The sequence below is a fragment of the Anolis carolinensis genome, unplaced genomic scaffold (assembly GCF_035594765.1).
Source record: "Anolis carolinensis isolate JA03-04 unplaced genomic scaffold, rAnoCar3.1.pri scaffold_7, whole genome shotgun sequence".
Lineage (NCBI taxonomy): Eukaryota > Metazoa > Chordata > Lepidosauria > Squamata > Dactyloidae > Anolis > Anolis carolinensis.
This window is the reverse complement of record NW_026943818.1, coordinates 18,123,742-18,143,157: the sequence shown is the minus strand read 5'-3', so window position 1 is coordinate 18,143,157 and position 19,416 is coordinate 18,123,742. Positions and strand designations below refer to the sequence as shown.

The following is a 19,416-nucleotide window of genomic DNA, read 5'->3' as shown; positions in this document are numbered from 1 at the left end:
TATTAATTATATATTATAAATTAAATGTAATATTACTAAGATTATTACCATATAATGATATAGTACAATATAATAATTTAATGCTTATATTGTGCTATGCTAATAATATATTGTATATACTTATAATATTGATAATATTATAATGTAACACAATATTTTACTACTAATAATATAATAATATCAATTATATATTATATGTAATATTACTAATAATATTACCATATAATGATATAGTTGTACTGATCCATATAGTTTCGGATATAGTACAATACAGTAATTTAATGCTTATATTGTACTATGCTAATAATATATTGTATATACTTATAATATTGATAATATTATAATGTAACACAATATTTTACTAATAATAATATAATAATATTAATTATATATTATATGTAATATTACTAATAATATTACCATATAATGATATAGTTGTACTGATCCATATAGTTTCGGATATAGTACAATACAGTAATTTAATGCTTATATTGTACTATGCTAATAATATATTGTATATACTTATAATATTGATAATATTATAATGTAATACAATATTACACTACTAATAATATATAATATTAATTATATATTAAATGTAATATTGCTAATTATATTACCATATAATGATTTTATACAATATAGTAATTTAATGCTTATATTGTGCTATGCTAATAATATATTGTATGTACATTTGATTTGTGAGCCGCTCTGAGTCCCCTTCGGGGTGAGAAGAGCGGGATATAAATGTAGTAAATAAATAAATATATGGCATTTAATTCTGCCATTGTGTAAGACCACTTTGGGACCCCTGGGGGAGAAGAAATAAATATAAATAAATAAAATATAAAAATATTTTTTAAATTATATAAAATAAATAAATAAATAAATGAAAATGTAGGAAATAAATGAATAAATATTAAACCTATTACGAATTAATATTAATGTATTTCTGTTATACACCATGGCAATAACCTGGGGAACTCTCAGCGAAAGAGTTCTTGGGCCTCATTAAACTACAAACCTTCCTAGGCTGATGCCATGGCAGTTCGAGTTCATTTTGGAACCCTGAAGTGTGGTATCAACTCCATTTTATTACCTCTTTGGGCTCTTTTTCCGTCCTTGGCGAGCCACGTGACGGAGAAGGCGGGGACAAGAAAGTGATTGACAGGCCGCGAAGTCCCTTGAGGGAGGGGGAGGGGGAAGGAGCGAATTCTGTTCCATAGAGATAGGAAAAATTAGAGTCACACAGCACTGGATTAACTTCCTAAAGAAACCGTTACTGTTTACACTTGAGAAAAATATATATCTAGCTATATGATACTATGCCCTAAGAGCTGCTGAGCTAATTATTTCAGTGAGAAACTCACTCAAATGTGTAAATAAATGGAGTAGAACTGTACAAGTCTATAACCATCTCAGACTGAGCGGCGGCCATTTTGAATTGGGGGAAAAAAACATCCGGGTATTTGCCCCAACGCAGAGCTTCTCAACACCATCTGGACTTCAACTCCCAGAATTCCTATCAGTAGGCCATCCTGGCTGGGGCTCTTGGGAGTTGGAGTCCCATAGACCTGAAGGCCTGATTACTAGTGGATGACAGCGGTACATTAAATTAATACATAGTATGAATGCCATATATAAAGACCTTACTAGGGGATGGGACTTCTTTGGCTTCTATCAAACTGGGATGCCATTCATTGGTCCTCTGTCAAACTGGTATGGCATTCCTTGTGGCTTTCTGAAACTGGGATGTCTTTCATTGGGCCTCTGTCATACTGGGATGTATTGGGCCTATTAAACTGGGATGGCAATCATTGGGCCTCTGTCATACTGGGATGTATTGAGCCTATCAAACTGGGATGTCTTTCATTGGACCTCTGTCATACTGGGATGTATTGGGCCTATCAAACTGGGATGTCTTTCATTGGGCCTCTGTCATACTGGGATATATTGGGCCTATCAAACTGGGGTGTCTTTCATTGGGCCTCTGTCAAACTGGGATGTATTGGGCCCATCAAACTGGGATGGCAATCATTGAGGCTTTCTCAAACTGGGATGAGATTTATTTGGCTTCTATCAAACTGGGATGTCATTCATTGGGCCTCTGTCATACTGGGATGTATTGGGCCTATCAAACTGGGATGTCTTTCATTGGGTCTCTGTCATACTGGGATGTATTGGGCCTATCAAACTGGGATGTCTTTCATTGGGCCTCTGTCAAACTGGGATGTATTGGGCCCATCAAACTGGGATGGCAATCATTGAGGCTTTCTCAAACTGGGATGAGATTTATTTGGCTTCTATCAAACTGGGATGTCATTCATTGGGCCTCTGTCATACTGGGATGTATTGGGCCTATCAAACTGGGATGTCTTTCATTGGGTCTCTGTCATACTGGGATGTATTGGGCCTATCAAACCTTGATGTCTTTCATTGGGCCTCTGTCAAACTGGAATGTATTGGGCCCATCAAACTGGGATGGCAATCATTGAGGCTTTCTCAAACTGGGATGAGATTTATTTGGCTTCTATCAAACTGGGATGTCATTCATTGGGCCTCTGTCAAACTGGAATGTATTGGGCCTATCAAACTGGGATGGGATTCACTGTGGCTTTCTGAAACTGGGATGGCATTCATTAGGCTTTCTCAAACTGGGATGGGATTCATTGGGACGTTAACAAACTGGGATGAGATTCTCTGGGAAAGACGGCCCTTCAGAAATCCCTGTATAGACATATGGACTATATCTTGCTAATTGAAGTTCGTAAAGAAAATATTAATAGGTGGGGACTGTCCGTTTCCCTTTGGCCTTGACTTGCATGTTTGCTTTGGAAATCAACACACCTTTCTCCTTGTATTTTATTTTTTTCCCTTCACAGAAAGCTGTCAGATAAGAAACATAAGAAAAAGTAAACATTTTAACTTGGAAGAGATAAGATTAAAGCGCGTGAATTCTTAACAAGAGCCAAAGGATCCTTCAAGCTAAAGAAACAGATTATGGAAGAAAGTGCAACTTGCCAAAGGTCGGCCCATGGGTTTCCCATGGTGGTTATTATTATTATTATTATTATTATTATTATTATTATTATTATTATTATTGAGTGAAGGACCTACCTTGGATGTGTTGGTGTGTTCTGGCCAAATTTGGTGTGATTTGGCCCAGTGGTCTTGTTGTTAACTCGGTCCTAATTATGTACATTACATTTTTATGTATATAGATTATCATCATCATCATCATCCTGCTTTTTCTCTCTGAAAAGAAACTAAAAGCCACTAACCATGTTCAGATTATGACAATAATAATATTGGTTTTATCTTGTTTTTAATTATGTTGGTGCTAATCCATGAAATATGTAGTATTTGAAGGGCATATCCTGACATTGATATTTGCAGCATTTTAATGTTTTAATGATTTATATAGGGTTTTAATGGCATGTTTTATATTGTATTTGATGGTCTGGCTTTTGTGTATTTGTTTGTTTGTCTTGCATGCGAAAGACCTATGGTCTAAGCATTAAATAAATTTGGTTTGGTTTGGACAATAATAATAATAATAATAATAATAATAATAATAATAATAATAATAATAATAATAATAAATGCAGATTATTCCATATAGACTTTCGTTTGGAGCTATACTTGGATGAGATTCTGACTATCTAAGTCCCATTGTATTCTTCTTTCAGCCCGCCAAAAGTTCGGACTAAAATGCAGAGCGGATTCTTGCCTGGAACAGCCCCGCAGAGAGGATGATGGCAACAGCAGCTACAAGGAAATGGATTTCCATGCCAAGGAGGCCTTCCCAGCATCCATAAGGCAACAAGGCACCTGACCGGCTCTTTGGTCAATGAGTCACCAGTCAATTAAAAGGGCAAAAGTCTCGTTTGTTTAAGAGCTGGGCCAAAAGGAAGTGGATGAAGCAATTTATTCTATTGACATGTGCTGCGAGATCTATTTCCCTAAGTCAGCACTGAAAAAAACTTGTCCAAACTGGTACTGCAGCAGCAGAACAGAAACAGTATCAAAACAGCCAATCGGCTTCATGTGCTTCATTTTCCAGTTAACACACACACAGCAAACCATGACATGGAGATGCACCCAATGGCAGTAACTGCTCAGACAATTTGCTTCCCTTTTGTGACAACCCGCAAATCCTTTGCCACCTGCCCAATGAAAGGGCCGGCTCATTGAAAGCTGTAACTTTTCTTGAGGATAGATCGGGGGTCTCCAAGCTTTCTTCCGCTTTCCTTCTTGCGGGAATTCTTCTGCCGATTGTCTTAGGAATCCAGAACCCATTGACCTCACAATGAGGTCACAAAAGCCGCCATGGTCTTGCAAGGCCATTTCATCCTGGATTCTCCTTCAGACGCCATGGATTCTCCAGGAGGCAGCCAGGAAAACGGGATTCGGGTGCCGGAGGAGGAGGCGGCGGCGGAAGACGGGGAGCCAAAGATGACCGAGGTCTGCGTAATTATTATTTTAATTTATTTCAACCAGAAATCGACATTGGGAATCATGATGTTTTCAAGTCCAAGCCAGGCTAAAGAGCAAACTCTAAAGCCCAGCCTTGAGACAGTGTCTAGGGAGTCAGGATTCCTTAGTAATTTTTATATCCACTGTTTTCTTGGGATTATAAGGCAATCAGTCAGTGACCTGGTCCTAGACTCGGTTTCTGTATTGACGGAATTAGAATCAACTTCAAATCTAAAACTTACGTATGAAAGGAACTATTCATAGTGCTGAATCTAAAGCAAAGGGTTTAGCTAGGTTCTTTAAAATCCAGTTTGCAATAACATGGATCAAAGGGTAAATCTACACTGTCGAATGGATGCAGTTAACTGCCATGGAGTCATGGGCACTGTAGTTTGGCGAGGCACCGGCTCAAGAAGGCTGAAGACCTTGTAAACCTACAACTCCCATGATTTGCATCTCAACCAAGAGTTAAAAGTTGGACAATATTTATTTATTTACAGTATTTATATTCTGCCCTTCTTTCTCAAGTTAAATTAGCTACATACCAGCTGTGACATATTATATTATTAATAATAATATACATAATGATGATGATGATGATAATAATAATAATAATAATAATAAAAACACAAAATATAATGTATATAATATAATTATAATATAATTAGGACTGAGTTAACAACAAAACCACTGGGCCAAATCACACCAAATTTGGCCACAATACTCATCACTCTCCAAGGAGTGACCTTGCAGCTTCAGAGCCTGGCTGCTTCATACCTAGGGGAATCCTTTCTAGGCCACCTTGAATGCCACGAAGAAAACCCCACTTAGGACTACGCCACAGCAACGCGTGGCCGGGCACAGCTAGTAATCATATATTATTATTATTATTATTATTATTATTATTATTATTATTATTATTATTATTCTATAGCACTGAGTCATGGCAGTGAAAGCCATGAATTCATTCGACAGTATAGATGCGCTCAGAGCGACCAGGAACACAAGTATGCTGCTTGCCACAATATACCAATAAAAATATCCCATCGCTTTTCTTATTAATTCTACTAATAACCGGAGGCTATATTCTTACTTTTCAAGTCTGGGGATCCAGAAACTGACCTGTTTTGGATGTATGGATGTCCGCAGGGAACAGAGGGCCACTTCCCAAACGGACGGAGCTTTGAGACAATGCGCGGCGAGGCCTTTGCCAGAGCTGCGTCTTCTGGAGATGCGCTGGTTTACTACGCCGAGGGACTCACGCAGGACACCTTCAAAATCGTGAGCCATGCAATGACCATTTAAGGAAAGGGAATAAGATAAATCTCCGCAGAGAAGCATGGAGTGGGTTTGGGTCCATAAACAGGAAGGGACTGGTTGGCTGATGCACATCAACAAACATCTGCCTCTCTACTCAGAATAGTCAGTTGATCTTATTGCACATTTAAGGCTAATCTACACCGAAGAACTGATGCAGCACTCAAACTGCTATGGCTCGATGCTATGGAGTCCTGGGAGTGCCACAGCACTCTTTGGCAGAAAAGACTAAAGCCTTTGTAAAATTTCAACTCCAAGTATTCCATAAGATTAAGCCATAGCAGTTCTAGTGATGTCAGATTGCATTCTTTCAACAGTACAGACCAGTAGTTCTAAACCTGGGGTCCCCAGATCTTTTTGGCCTACAACTCCCAGAAATCCCAGCCAGTTTACCAGCTGTTAGGATTTCTTGGAGTTGTGTTGTGGTTCGGTCTGATGATGAAGGGGGATTTGGGTTTATGCAGGCTGACCAAGGAAATGCTGATGAGGGAATTGTTGAAGGCTCTGAACTGTTAGAGAGGCTGCAGATTGGCAGTGAAGCAGAAGCCTGTGATAAGGGTGACCTTATCTTCAACAGAGTTCAGAACATCAACAAGTCCCAGGTGGCTCTGGCAGCGAGATACAGGAGTCTTCCTAAGATAGGGATAAAGGTTAAGGTTGAGTTCATCGTCCCAGACGTTCTCTTAGGATAGCTGGCAAACGTGTGGGAACTCAAGGTCAGAGGAATGCTTTCTTAGCCTGTAAACATGGTTAAATAAGGGAGAAGCAGGGAAAGATAGCAGACGAAACAACATTGATTTTGGAAGCTAAGTTCCTGTCCTGTCTATGCTCATGGAAAAGGATTCTTGCCTGGATCCTGTGTTTTGGATTGTATTTTGGAGTTCATGCTGCCTTGTTTTCAGGACTGATTTGCTATAATAGAGACTTTGAACTATATTCTACAGATTGCCTTTGCATTTGGATCATGGCTTTCTTTACTGCTTTTTATTCAGACGTTGCTATCTTTTATCAATAAACTGTTAAAACCAAGTCTGCTGTGGTGGAGTGTGTGTTAAGAGCAAGGTGAACCAGTGCTGAGGTGCAACAAGCTGAAGGCCAAAAACATCTGGGGACTCCAGGTTGAGAACCACTGGTATAGACGGGGGCGATTTGGGATCTGTTTTCTCCCCAACGTTCTCCTTTCCGTCCTCCAGTGCAAGGAGTTCCTGCGTCCCTTCAAGAAGTGTCTCCGGAAATTGAATTTGCCCAAGGATTTTCCCAAGGAGAAGCGACTGAGCTGCACCCGGAAGAACCTTCTCATCCTGGGAGACCACATCAACAAGTTCCTCCAGGACTATTGCGAAAAGTGGGAGCTGAAACACTGGAAAAAGTAATATACTAAGGAGTCCTGTTGGCTGGGAGGACGGGTTTCAAATCAACAATGGCGATCTGTAGTTTAGGGAAGTACTAGAGCATTGATTTGTTTCCTTGTCTTTCCAACTCCTGGTTTTAGGATGCTGTGGAGGTTCGTCTCCCTCTTCTCATCCCTCGACGAGAAGCAACTGTGCAAACTGTACCAATATGGCAAGACGGGCCAAACGGCCAAGTTTCTGGTGAGCTTATTCTGTTGTTTTGAGCTCTTTGAAAGGAAATAGGGAGGTACGAATTGACTACAACATGTGTTATCCTCTTGGCTTACATTGTGTTTGGCTGTCGGTCAGGGATGATCCTGCTTAACGTCCAAAATTAGTTGGGATCCAGTACTTTTAGAATATTTAAACTAGTGTTGTGTTTTTGTAGGGAATTGCTGTTCGTTTTGTGTAGTTTCATTCGTGTCGTCTCATTTTCGTATTTGGTTCCCGCTAACGAAAACGGGCTGCCTATACGACATGAATTTTAATCTGGCTAATGAAAAACATGAAAATTTTGTGCCATTGGTGGCAATGGGAGGGCTTCTGAGGCTCATCCCTCCCACCCAGGCTTTTGGGCTAGAGGGGTGAAAATCGTCACACACGGAGGGCATTTCGATCCCTTTTAGCCCACCAATTTGTAAAACGTTTGGATATTCTCCAGAGTACTATTGTTATTCATAATACTATTAACATCCATTGGCACACATCAGATGTAATGGGGAGGCACTCCTCTCCTAGACTCTGCTTAGGGTCCCAGAGTAGCTATCGTTATTAATATATATATTAATATTATTATTAAGACCCATTGGCACACATCAGATGTAATGCGGAGACATTCCTCTCCCAGGCTCAGCTTAGCTATTCTTCTTGAGATATATATATATATATATATATATATATATATTAATTATTATTAAGACCCATTGGCACACATCAGATGTAATGTGGAGACATTCCTCTCCCAGGCTCAGCTTAGCTATTTTTCTTTATATTATATTATATTAACACCCATTTCCACACATCAGATGTAAGGCAGAGGCATTTTCCTTTCCCAAGCTCAGATTAGATTTCCAGAGTAGCTAGCTAGCATTCTTTATATATGCACAAAATATATTATTATTATTAACATCCATTGGCACACATCAGATGTAATGCAGAGGCATTCCTCTCCCAGGCTCAGCTCAATTCCCAAAGTAGCTAGTTATCCATATATAAATATACACACACACACACACACATACATATATATATATACACATACACACACATACACATACATAATATTATATTGTATTATTACATATACATCTGTAATCTCTCTGTCAGTACCTGCTTATTGTTTTATTGTTACGGGGCAGAAACGAAAGGAAAACGAAAGCAAGCACAATGACGGTGCGGCTTTCGTTTTCGTGTTGCCTCTCGTTTCATATGAAAATGTCCTCATTCGTTTTGTGTAGACAAATGGTTGACACGAAACAATAACAAGAAGGAAACAAAGGAAACATTTTCAGCAAACATCTCTAATTTAAGCCCTTCTGTGTCGAATATAGAGATTATCTATATACAGAATAGACCCCCATATCTGTGGGAGGTATGTTCCCAAACCTTGTGCAGATAATAGTGAATCCTACTGAAAACGAATGACTTATTATCATGTTGGCGGACTGAGGACAGATTTTACCAGACATGGATCAACGAAACTATGGAGGGCAATAGATCATAACTGAAAACAGTTTTTGTGTGTGTTCCAGAAGGCTTATGGTGACTTGGAAGGCTCCAGCCAGGTTGCGGTCCCTGAAAACGGCCGCCTGATGAGGCTGCGCGATACTTGGGGTCTCCGCGGGGCCACAGAGAGGCCAGAGGACCTGGGCCCCCATTCATTGCCACCAAACGACGAGAAACCCACCAGGAGCAGTCCCAAGGAGAGGTAGGCCGTCTCATCTTCACCAGGCTTTGGTCCTCTTTGCGTCCAAAATTGGGGCTCTCGGAAATTTAGAAAGCCCATGCAGCTAAGGACACCCAGGAAAGATTGGAATGGGATTAAATCCTTGAAAGAAAACAAAAATCAAAGTCTTTTCCTGGGATTCTCTCGAGAACGTGAACAGTAGGGCTTCTAAAGTCCACAGGCTTTGATCTAAAAGCTGGGCCACCAAGCACAACCGTAAGAACGTTGTGGGTTTGTAGATGCTAGGACTGCAACTCCCATGAGGCCTAGCCAAGCCTGGCAAGGGATGAGAGGCATTGCAGTCCAACGATACTTGAAGGAACTTAGAGGTTCATAAAAGGGCTTTCACACTTCCAGGCTGGAGAAGGCTTCCTCCAGAACTAGGAAGAAGGCCAATGTTGACATGCCTCATGAGGATCCAACTGCATCTCCCAGCGTCCTGTGCAGTGAAGGAGCAGCGTTGTTTTCAGTGTCCGAAGAAGCTCTTCTGACCTCCGATATGTGAAGCAGTCACCCAATGATGCAGGACCTCATGTCAACGCCAGACTCTATGGATGTTTTTAGTTAGACGTCTGTGAATACCTACCTGCAGCTGACCATATAAAAAACACATTTTCCAAGAGCTCTCTGGTATTTTGTGATTTAATTTGTAATGTTGGAGTGACATCTAGTGGCCATTGCCCTCCCAAGCAATCTGAAACTACTCCTGATTTGGTGCTAAATCCAGCCCTACTGTTTCAGGTTATTTGGTGCTATAATCCAGTGACCACGTCAAAATTGAACGTAATAGCCCATTCCTATCTGTGTTGGTCAGTTGCCGATGTTCAGAGTCTGCCAATAAGATTGTCATTAGAAGTAATTACTGATGATTTCGTCATCTCCTGACCATTCTTGGTTTGGGAGCATTATGGCACAAAAGGTTTTTCTCAGTTTCATCCACAACATATCCTTTTATATAGAAAAAGAGATCCCACAAAAACACTAGGAAGAACTTCTTGAGCTATAGAAGAAGACTGGGAAATAGTGGTGGACTCTCCATCTTTGGAGGCCTTCAAACACTAGGAAGAACTGTGTTGTCGAAGGCTTTCATGGCCGGGATCACAGGGTTGTTGTGTGTTTTCCGGTCTGTATGGCCGTGTTCCAGAAGTATTCTCTCCTGATGTTTCTCCCACATCTATGGCAGGCATCCTCAGAGGTTGCCTCACAACCTCTGATAGATGTGGGCGAAACGTCAGGAGAGAATACTTCTGGAACACGGCCATATAGCCCGGAAAACACACAACACTAGGAAGAACTATGGAAGAAGCCTGGGAAGGATGGCCTCACATGGTGGTGGACTCTCCATCTTTGGAGGCTTTCAAACTGAGTTTAGGAAAGAAATTATACTGTTCAGCCAATACTGTACCACCTGATATCCGCTGAGAGGTAGGACCAAGGCACTAACATATCCGGCCCATGCTCTGTTCGGATATCAGCCTTTAAGCTAATGCCTTAAACCAAGAACTTCCCAAGATCTAGACACACTTGCAGGAACACTTCAGTAAGCAAGAGCCCAAAAGTGGCAGTCTAAAACTCGGTATCTCAATCAGTGGCCGATACCGGATGAGAGACTCCCTTCTGGGCACACAGAAGACTGGGTGAACAGACTGCGCTCTGGCACCATGAGATGCAGAGCCGGTCTTAAGAAATGGGGCCACGAAGTGGAGTCCACGGCATGCGAGTGCGGAGAAGAGCAAACCACAGACCACCGACTACAATGCAACCTGAGCCTTGCCACACGCACAATTATCTTCTCACAGCCACACCAGAGGTACTTCTGCTCAAAGGAAATCTAGTATAATGATGACAATTTTTTAAAAATACATTGTATTTGTTTTTATATCAATTCACTTCTGACACGATAAATAGATTTTCTCCCTTCCACTCATACACGTCACTTTCTTTCCCATTGACACCAGGGAGGGCTGCTTCACTTAAGCAATAGCCCTTTGGATACAAACAGACAAACACTTCTGACTTTTATTTGGATGGAAGATGAATAACTCAAGCCAAGTCTTTTAAAAACACACACACTGGACCAACCTTTGTGGTTGTGTTCATAAGAATGGTAACCAACCGATAGACAAAACAAACGTCCTTTCTCCTCGCCAAAGAACAAAGCAGGCCCACGCCAAACGCAGGAACACTATATTTATTAAGTCAATAATTCAATTTAGCAATACAATTACAGAATATCACAATGTCGGTTACAAACATACTCAGAATGGTTTTGATGGTTACAAAGAATAAAACTAGGCATTGCAGTCAGGTGCGATGTCAAGATATATATATATCTATATATTTTAAAAAGCCCCAAAAAAACCTGTTGACAGAAAAGAACAGAATAACGACTGAGCGTGTTCAAGATGCTTTCATATAAATAACTGTGGCACCAAAGAGACGGGGATTTTGGGAGGGGTGTTTGCTCCACTTTCAGCCATTTTTTTGCTTCCAACAATGCTGCGGATATTGAGTGCGTGTGTATCTGTGAATTTAATATTGACATAAACACAATAGTGTAAATCCCCTGTTAAGTTCTATGAAGCATTAAAAATAAAGAGGACTGAACATGGGTCATATCTGATCAAACGTAAAAGACCACTCACACTTCCAAGACGTTAACTCTATAGTGTCTCTCTCCCTCTTTTGTTAAATTTTAAAGTTTTCTATGGCAACATATCATCCTAGAAAGGAGTACACATACAAAGGAAAGAAGTTACACATAGGATACCTGTGACGGTTAGTGACCCAACACTTTTGTGTAGCAAACACCAAGTTTCTAGATATTTCTATATATTTCTATAGTTATATATATATATATATTTATATATTCCCCATCTTAATTTTTTTTTAGTGTCTTGAAATGAAAAAAAGAAATGTGCACTTGAAAAACAATTCACTAAGGCCTCTCCATGCTATAAGATACCTAGGATCACAATGAAAAGTGTTCGCCGATAGAATAAGCCGTTTCCGTTGCCTCAAAACATTCCTGAGTTTGGGGAGCGGTCCAAAAGGAACCCCCCAAAAGCACTCTCTTGCCCATTGGATCCAATCTCCCCTCCCTCCCACAAACACACACCCCTGAAAGGCCAAGAGGTGAAATGTGCGGCAGGCCAAACGCTGCCGAAGACGTGAAAAACAACAACCGAGGATGGGAAAAAGTAAAACACGAGACGGCAAAAGAAATATCCCACTTCGCAATAATAGCACTTGGTCTGGCAAGGTCGGCAGAGGGTATTGAAATATGAAGACATGGAGATCTATGTCTTTATACCCCACTAAATGTAGCTCTTTGGGGATATTCGTGAATGTCCAAGGTGGACTCTCAAACTGACCGATGCATGGATGCTACAGATACTTTCTTCCCAAATGGCTTCCAAGTTCAGCTTTGTTTAAGGCAAGCCAGACTGGATCTTAAATCGTAAGTTTGGGATTGCAGACTAGATGGTCTTTTCTATCTCTTAAGATAGCATGGATCTTACTTTATGAACTCAAGTTACACATCACCAACCTTTGTAACTTTCCTTCACAATGCCTCTTTAGAAGAGTGTCAAAATACAATGAACCTCGCATGCACTTTCTCCAATAAATTTGCCCTCAAAATCCAGCTCTGGCCACAAGAAAGATGCCTCTGAATGTTCATGCTGAATTCTTGAACTGATCCATGGACTTCTTTCCAATAGATTCAGCTTCACATTCCACACGCTGAATTGTTCCTTAATTCCTAAATATGGGGTTGCATTGACTCTCTTCTTGCCCAAAAGATCAGATCCTTTCTACATCCAGTCTTTTCCCATTGCTTGCTCCATTCTAAAGCATGGAGATGTACACAGTATATAATGCAAGCTATATACACAAGACTTAATATCAGGATCCGAGGACCTCATTTTCCCCAATTAAAGAAGGCAACAAAGGCTGGATCTACGCTGTTGAACAATGCAGTTTGAACTGCATCATATTATCAGTGTAGACCCATATAATGCAGTACGAACTCCATTATTTAGCCAAAGTTATTTCTCCTTCTCTATCGTTCCATTGGGTATGTTTCACCCTAGGGAAAGTCTAGACCTTACGAGGGATCAGGTCTGCAAGTCAACAAGGTACCTCAAGGTATATAGAAATAATAAGTCTGAGCTAGAGGAAGCTTCTGCATTTCCAGCTTTACGTCCATTCCATACAAGTCTGGAGAAATGTTTCTCTTCTCATTTGGGACAAGCAAAACCATAGGCTTCTAGAAGGGAATACAGTAGAGTTCCGGTTATCCAACTTCTAGTTATCCGACGTACCGTATTATCCGATGTCCCTGCCGACATTCGGCCCGCCCGTTTATGTTGGATGACTGGAACTCTACTGTACATCAATAAGCTTCCAATCAGGAGGGGAGAAAAATGCTTCTCTTCCGCCTCACACAAGTCAACCCGGATTTATGTCGACCCTACCACAAGGAAAATAAAACTAGGATTTATGGTGACTTATCACCAGAATTTAAAAATCAAGAACCACTTTAAAAAAAAGCCTAAAATTAATATATTGTGACTACTTATGAGTAGTCTCACACACAAGCCTGGAATGCAAGTGTTTGGGTTGGGAAGTGAAAACAGGAGAAATTCAGAAGCTCAGACCGCACACAACGCTGCCACTAAGAACAAACTCACGGTGATGACACCACATACACAGACTTCCTCAGCTGCACTACTGACAAAACTAAACGTAAACATTGGGTTAAAAAAAGGTCCAGGAAAACGTAGAAGCTGAAACTGAGCTGAGTTCAGATTGGGGTTGTTTAAGGGATTGTAAAGAAAAGACGGGATAGTAGCAACTGAGAATATCCTGACCAGATATACCAATCTAGACGTGTGAACTCTGGTGATGTTCATATCAGTAATTCTCTCTCTTATAATAAGGAACAAAAAACAATGCTTCAATTCAATTTACTTTTGGCGTTTGGAAAAAGCGGAGTGTTGTAAAACAAGAGTGGAAGAAGTATTACATTTGTCTGCTCCTGGCAGGAGAAAAACCTCAACTAACTGGGACCATTCCAGACTTTAGTTGAGCAAAGAGTCATACTTAGGAATTCCTAAGTATTTTTTTAAAAATTCTATTTTAATTCACATTTTCTCCATTTTCATGAGGAAACGTGGAGAGCCTACCATCATAGCAAATGGGTGACATTGGGAACACTGACCAGATCAGGGTTGTTGTGAGTTTTCCGGGCTGTATGTTCCAGAAGGACTGGGCATACAGCCTGGAAAACACACAACAACCCTGTGATTCAGGCCATGAAAGCCTTCAACAACATACGGTCCAGATCATTTTTACAAATTCAAACGGAAACAGAGCAGGATTATAAGAGCAAAGGCTAATAATGAGAAATGGAAGGCTGAGTGAGGACTTATCCTTGTCATGATGGAGCCAAAATCAGCAGAAGGGGTAAAAAAAGTGGGGGGAAATGATATTCTTCCTCTTCTGTATACTCATTTGGGGAGTATTTCTAGCTAAAACTGGTTTTCACCTGACTGGTGGGTGTTGAACTAGACTAAAAAACAAAACCAAAACCCAAGCAATTGGCTTTCTTGCATGTCCCAAGGCCACCTGCCCTTCACTTTATTGCTTATCGGGTCCAAAGCTTGGAAATGCAACTTTTCTAGACTACAGCTCCCCAAATCCACCAGACTTTAGGACCATTGGCCATGATGTCTGGCATTTTGCAATAATAAAAGTCAGCGCTAGTCCACATTTCCACATTAGGTGACTCCAATATATAGTTATTTTTGCGTGCATCCATCTGACAAACTGAACAAAAGTTGGGGAAAAAGGAATGTATTGGGTTGTTGTATGTTTTCCAGGCTGTATGACCATGTTATAGGAGTATTCTCTCCTGACGTTTCACCCACATCTCTGGCAGGTATCCTCAGAGGTGGTGAGATAGTACATAGATGTGGGCAAAACGTCAGGAGAGGATACTTTTAGAACATGGCCATACAGCCCGGAAAACATACAACAACCCTGTGATCCCGGCCACGAAAGCCTTCGACAACACAAGGAATGTATTGTTATCTACCTTTTGCAGGGATAATGCAGAAACTGCTCAAGAGTCTGATCTATATGGGGAGGTTGCGATCGTAGGCAATTCTACCTCCTTCTCCATAAATTGAACACGAATATATAGGGCAACAAGACCTCCTCCCTGCCTGCGCACAAAAACGAACAAAAGAGGTGTGTGTTTTTTTTGTTAAAGGCACCAGTTTAAAACAACGAACTGCAATATCCCAAGTGACAAGCCAAGCCTATTGCTATAGTCAGGATTAAGAGAAGTCTCAGAAGACACTGACCGCTAAACATTGTCGAGAGGACATTACGCCCTTCACGCCAAAACTCGCAGATTTTTAAATAACGGAATAAAACTGAATAAAGTTCACTTCCAAACCTCTTTCTCTGGGCAACGTCGAAACCCCCTGAAAATAGGGGAGGCCACCCAAGGATGCCCTTAAGACAGACACACTGCCTGTGCCTCTGAATTAAGGAAACTGAGGTAATAAGCAACAACGCTTACTCATTTCTGTCCAAAAGCCGAGTCAATGCTACAAAGGTCTCTTGAAATATCCGTTACTACCTCAATGTTGAAAAGGATGCTTCAATCCAAAGGAAAACAAAACCAAACAAACCTCCCACAAACACACAAAACTGAAATTAAGACAAACTAGTGAGACAGGCAGAGTTATCACATTTTGTCCTTCAAATGTATAACAGACTTATATTTGTATTTATAGAAAAAAATTAAATATAAAGACAAACAGGGTTTTGTCTAACGTAAAAAATAAAAAAAAAGAAAGAGATGAGGGGAAAACAAAGAGACCAACTTGTTGTGCTTTGTTAAAAAAGTTTTTTTTTGGCATTATCCACTGATCTCTGCAAACTGTACAATAAACTGAAATAAAATCAAACCAGATTCTTGAACGGCGACAAAAAATAACCTAGTGAGCACAAGCAAGATATATATATATATCTATAGATAGCCTTTAGAGAGAGCCTATTCCGAACGGGACAAAAGGAGAGAAAGGACAAAGCGTTGAAAAAGGTTAACATCGAAGTTTACCTGTTTTAACCTCTGAAATTCAAAAGACATGCCATTGCGACGGCCAAAGGACGCGGAAGCTCCTACATGTTGTGATCTAGCGCACGAATAAGGTCTCTTGTTAGCACTGGAAATAACACTCTTGAATGCGAACTGGGTCGAAATGAACGCAGAAATGGTCCAAGGCTGGTCCGCTATTTGAATCCTCCTGGTCCTGCGACGGAAAACGCTTTGCCAGAAACAAAAAGGAGAGAAGAGGAGGCTAAGACTATATAGTGTCCCGTTGGCGGCAATCACGTCCGGGCAAACACTGGTCCAGTTTGGATGCCGATCCAAAGCAAAAGTCAGCCGAGCGCAGTTCACAGCCAGGCGTTGCTTCTCCGGAGTCAATCCTTTGCCGTGTTTCCTTCATAAGGCAGCACAAAATAAGAAGCGAGGTCTTTCCTCCCTTATCCAAGTGTCGACAAGCCGAGTGAGACTCTTTCTCAAGATAAAGGGTATCTGACAGCTTTGACTCACCTGACAGACAAGCCACAATCAAGAATGCAACTCTTGAAAAGTGTTTAATGCTTTTATTTCTCTCTTTCTATTCTCCGGTAAAGTGGCTTCTTTTCGAAGGCAAAATTTTTTTAAAAATACAGACGATTGTTAGAGATGTCTATGCTTTTCTTTTTATATATATCTCTCTTTTTTCCTCTCTCGAGCGAAAACAAAACTCATGCCGTACTCATGCTGGTAGGAATTATTATTATTATTATTTAGCACACATTCGTTTGTACGGTCACTCCATCAAAAGTTGAGATCGCCCCAAAAGTAGGGGAATTTTTTTAATGGACTGGACCAGTGTTTCAATGCAATTTTTACAGCCCCCTCGAGGAGAAGACAAAGAAGAAGAAAAAAAGGGGGGGGGGTTGGAGAGAGAAAAAAAACTACACGGTTTTTCAAATTTCACAGTATGACTTCTCCCATGTAATTGTGGGTAACAACAACAAAAAAAGGGAGGGGAAAAAGCCCCGTTGGGAAAGCTGGCCAAGTTCCTTAGGAAAGCGGTGCGTCTACGTTTTGCGACATCAGGAAGGACTGGACGACTTCCTCGGTGGAGTGAGGGCTGGTGCTGACGTCCTCCAAGGCATCTGTCACGGAAAACTGCCGATCCCGCAACCGGTTCCAGTTGGCCAAAATGTTGTGGTATTCAAATACTTTCTCGTAATTGCCAATGGAGTTGTACAGTTTAATGAGGCCCCGGTAGTCGTATTCCAGTCCGCTGTAACCTTCCCCAAAAAGCTTCTTTCCTACAAGAAGGAAGCATAATAAAAAGGGTTCAGATTATTTTCCCTATCAACAGAAGCATGCCTCATTTCCCCCAAAATAAGACCAGGTAATAATTTTTTTATGTTTGCTCCAAAAGACACATTAGGGCTAATTTTCTGGGGATGACATTCTTTCAACTACAACAAACTACTGTAGATACTCGAATATAAGCCTAGTTTTCCAGTCCTTTTTTAGGACTGAAAAAGCCCCCCTCGGCTTATACTTGGGTGAGGGTCCTGGTTGGCTTATATTTGGGTCAACTTATACTCAAGAATATATGGTACATTTATTATTTTTCTTTATTATTATTGCTATTATTACATTTATTATTTTTCTCTATTACTGTTGCTACTATTACATTTATTTTACTCTATTTTTATTATTATTAATAATACATTTATTATTTCACTCTGATCTTCTTCTTCTTATTATTATTATTGCATTTATTATTTTACTCTATTTATTACTTGCATTATTTTCCTGTATTTATTATTATTATTAGATGTATTCGATGTACCTGTTCCAACTTAAGAACACAGGACCTATCTTGTATATAACAATATTATTATTTTATTATAATTCAATATATTCACTGTATGTTGCAATGGATGTACTAGTAGTCAATGCGATGGTCTGGCAGACAATCTTAACTGAGGCTTATTTTTGGGGTAGGGCTTATTTGATGAGCATCCTGAAAAATCATAATAATAATAACTTTATTTTTATATCCCGCCCCATTTCCCCGAAGGGGCTCGGGGCGGCTCACAACAGGGACAAGCCCGAAACAATGACACAACATATTTGACAAAACTTAAAACATTCCAACAATACATAAAATAAAATAATGGACAATACATTAAAATCCAAGCAGATAAAATCAGAGTAATTAAAAGCAAACCAGCGGGGACAGTGCTGTATCATGGAAATGAGTAACACTGATAAAGTGCCATATGGTTTTATAAACATAAGAAAGTTATAAACATAAATCATAATGTTAGGGCTTATTTTCCAGTCAGACAGATAAAGAAACCACGCACCAATTGCTATGGATCTCAGATAAAGCTTTTCTGCGTTTTCGTACTGGTTCATGTCGTAGTTGTAGAGCGAGGCCAAGTGTCCCACGGAAAGAGCCACTTCGTAATCTTCCTGGCCGAGAAGCAACTCCTTGATCTGGATCGCTTTGATATGCATTTCTTCTGCCTCCTGGAAGAAAGGCCGCTCAATGATTAGGCATCAGGATCATCACCATCACTAGCATCTATTTTTATTATTAATAATAATACATTTATTATTTCACTCTGATATTATTATTATTGCATTTATTATTTTACTCTATTACTTTTATTATTTTCCTGTATTTATTATCATTACATGTATTGGTTTACTCTATTATTATTAAAAGGATACATAAACACATTTACATTGAAGAAGATGGGAATAATGATTCCAGAATCCTGGGATTTGTAGTTTGAGCACTCTTTGGCAGTGCTTATTTGAAATAATAAATGTAACAATAATAATATCAGAGTGAAAGGTATTAATAATAATAAAAACAGAGTAAAATGATTATAATACAGTAGCGTCTCACTTATCCAAACTAAACGGGCCGGCAGCATCTTGGATAAGCGAATATCTTGGATAATAAGGAGAGATTAAGGAAAAGCCTATTAAACGTCAAATTAGGTTATGATTCTACAAATTAAGCACCAAAACATCATGTTATACAATAAATTTGACAGAAAAAGTAGTTCAATACGCAGTAATGTTATGTTGTAATTACTGTATTTATGAATTTAGCACCAAAATATCACGATATATTGAAAACATTGACTGCAAAAATGGCTTGGATAATCCAGAACGTT

General features: G+C 39.9%; 2 protein-coding genes across 4 annotated transcripts in view; one reads left to right on the top strand and one right to left on the bottom strand.

The window, feature by feature from the left end:
- Nucleotides 1-1,458: 1,458 nt before the first annotated feature.
- On the top strand, nucleotides 1,459-9,751 carry chct1 (CHD1 helical C-terminal domain containing 1). 3 transcript variants are annotated; one of them, XM_062959521.1, is made up of 8 exons: nucleotides 1,459-1,605; nucleotides 2,883-3,026; nucleotides 3,690-4,464; nucleotides 5,578-5,757; nucleotides 6,987-7,162; nucleotides 7,286-7,385; nucleotides 8,936-9,111; nucleotides 9,487-9,751. In XM_062959521.1, the coding sequence occupies exons 3-8, from the start codon at nucleotides 4,330-4,332 to the stop codon at nucleotides 9,632-9,634; spliced, it is 915 nt and encodes a 304-aa protein (XP_062815591.1). In that variant the 5' UTR covers nucleotides 1,459-1,605; nucleotides 2,883-3,026; nucleotides 3,690-4,329; the 3' UTR covers nucleotides 9,635-9,751. The 3 variants fall into 3 exon arrangements, with proteins under 3 accessions (XP_062815591.1, XP_062815592.1, XP_008117671.1); XM_062959522.1 differs by having other exon boundaries at nucleotides 1,565-1,719; nucleotides 5,626-5,757; XM_008119464.3 differs by having other exon boundaries at nucleotides 1,565-1,719.
- Nucleotides 9,752-11,304: 1,553 nt separating this feature from the next.
- Nucleotides 11,305-19,416, bottom strand: part of appbp2 (amyloid beta precursor protein binding protein 2) — a 32,645-nt gene continuing 24,533 nt past the window's right edge. The window contains exons 12-13 of the mRNA XM_062959519.1: nucleotides 18,592-18,757; nucleotides 11,305-17,535 (exon numbers count right to left, since the gene is read on the bottom strand). Coding sequence (XP_062815589.1) covers nucleotides 17,282-17,535; nucleotides 18,592-18,757 — 420 coding nt within the window. The 3' untranslated portion in view covers nucleotides 11,305-17,281. The remainder of the gene's footprint in view (nucleotides 17,536-18,591; nucleotides 18,758-19,416) is intronic.

Coding starts and splice junctions, on each gene's coding strand:
- chct1 (XM_062959521.1), top strand. CDS start 4,330: ATGGTCTTGCAAGGCCATTTCATCCTGGATTCTCCTTCAGACGCCATG. Junction 7,163..7,285: donor GAGCTGAAACACTGGAAAAA/GTAATATACTAA, acceptor TCCTGGTTTTAG/GATGCTGTGGAGGTTCGTCT. Junction 9,112..9,486: donor AGGAGCAGTCCCAAGGAGAG/GTAGGCCGTCTC, acceptor TCACACTTCCAG/GCTGGAGAAGGCTTCCTCCA.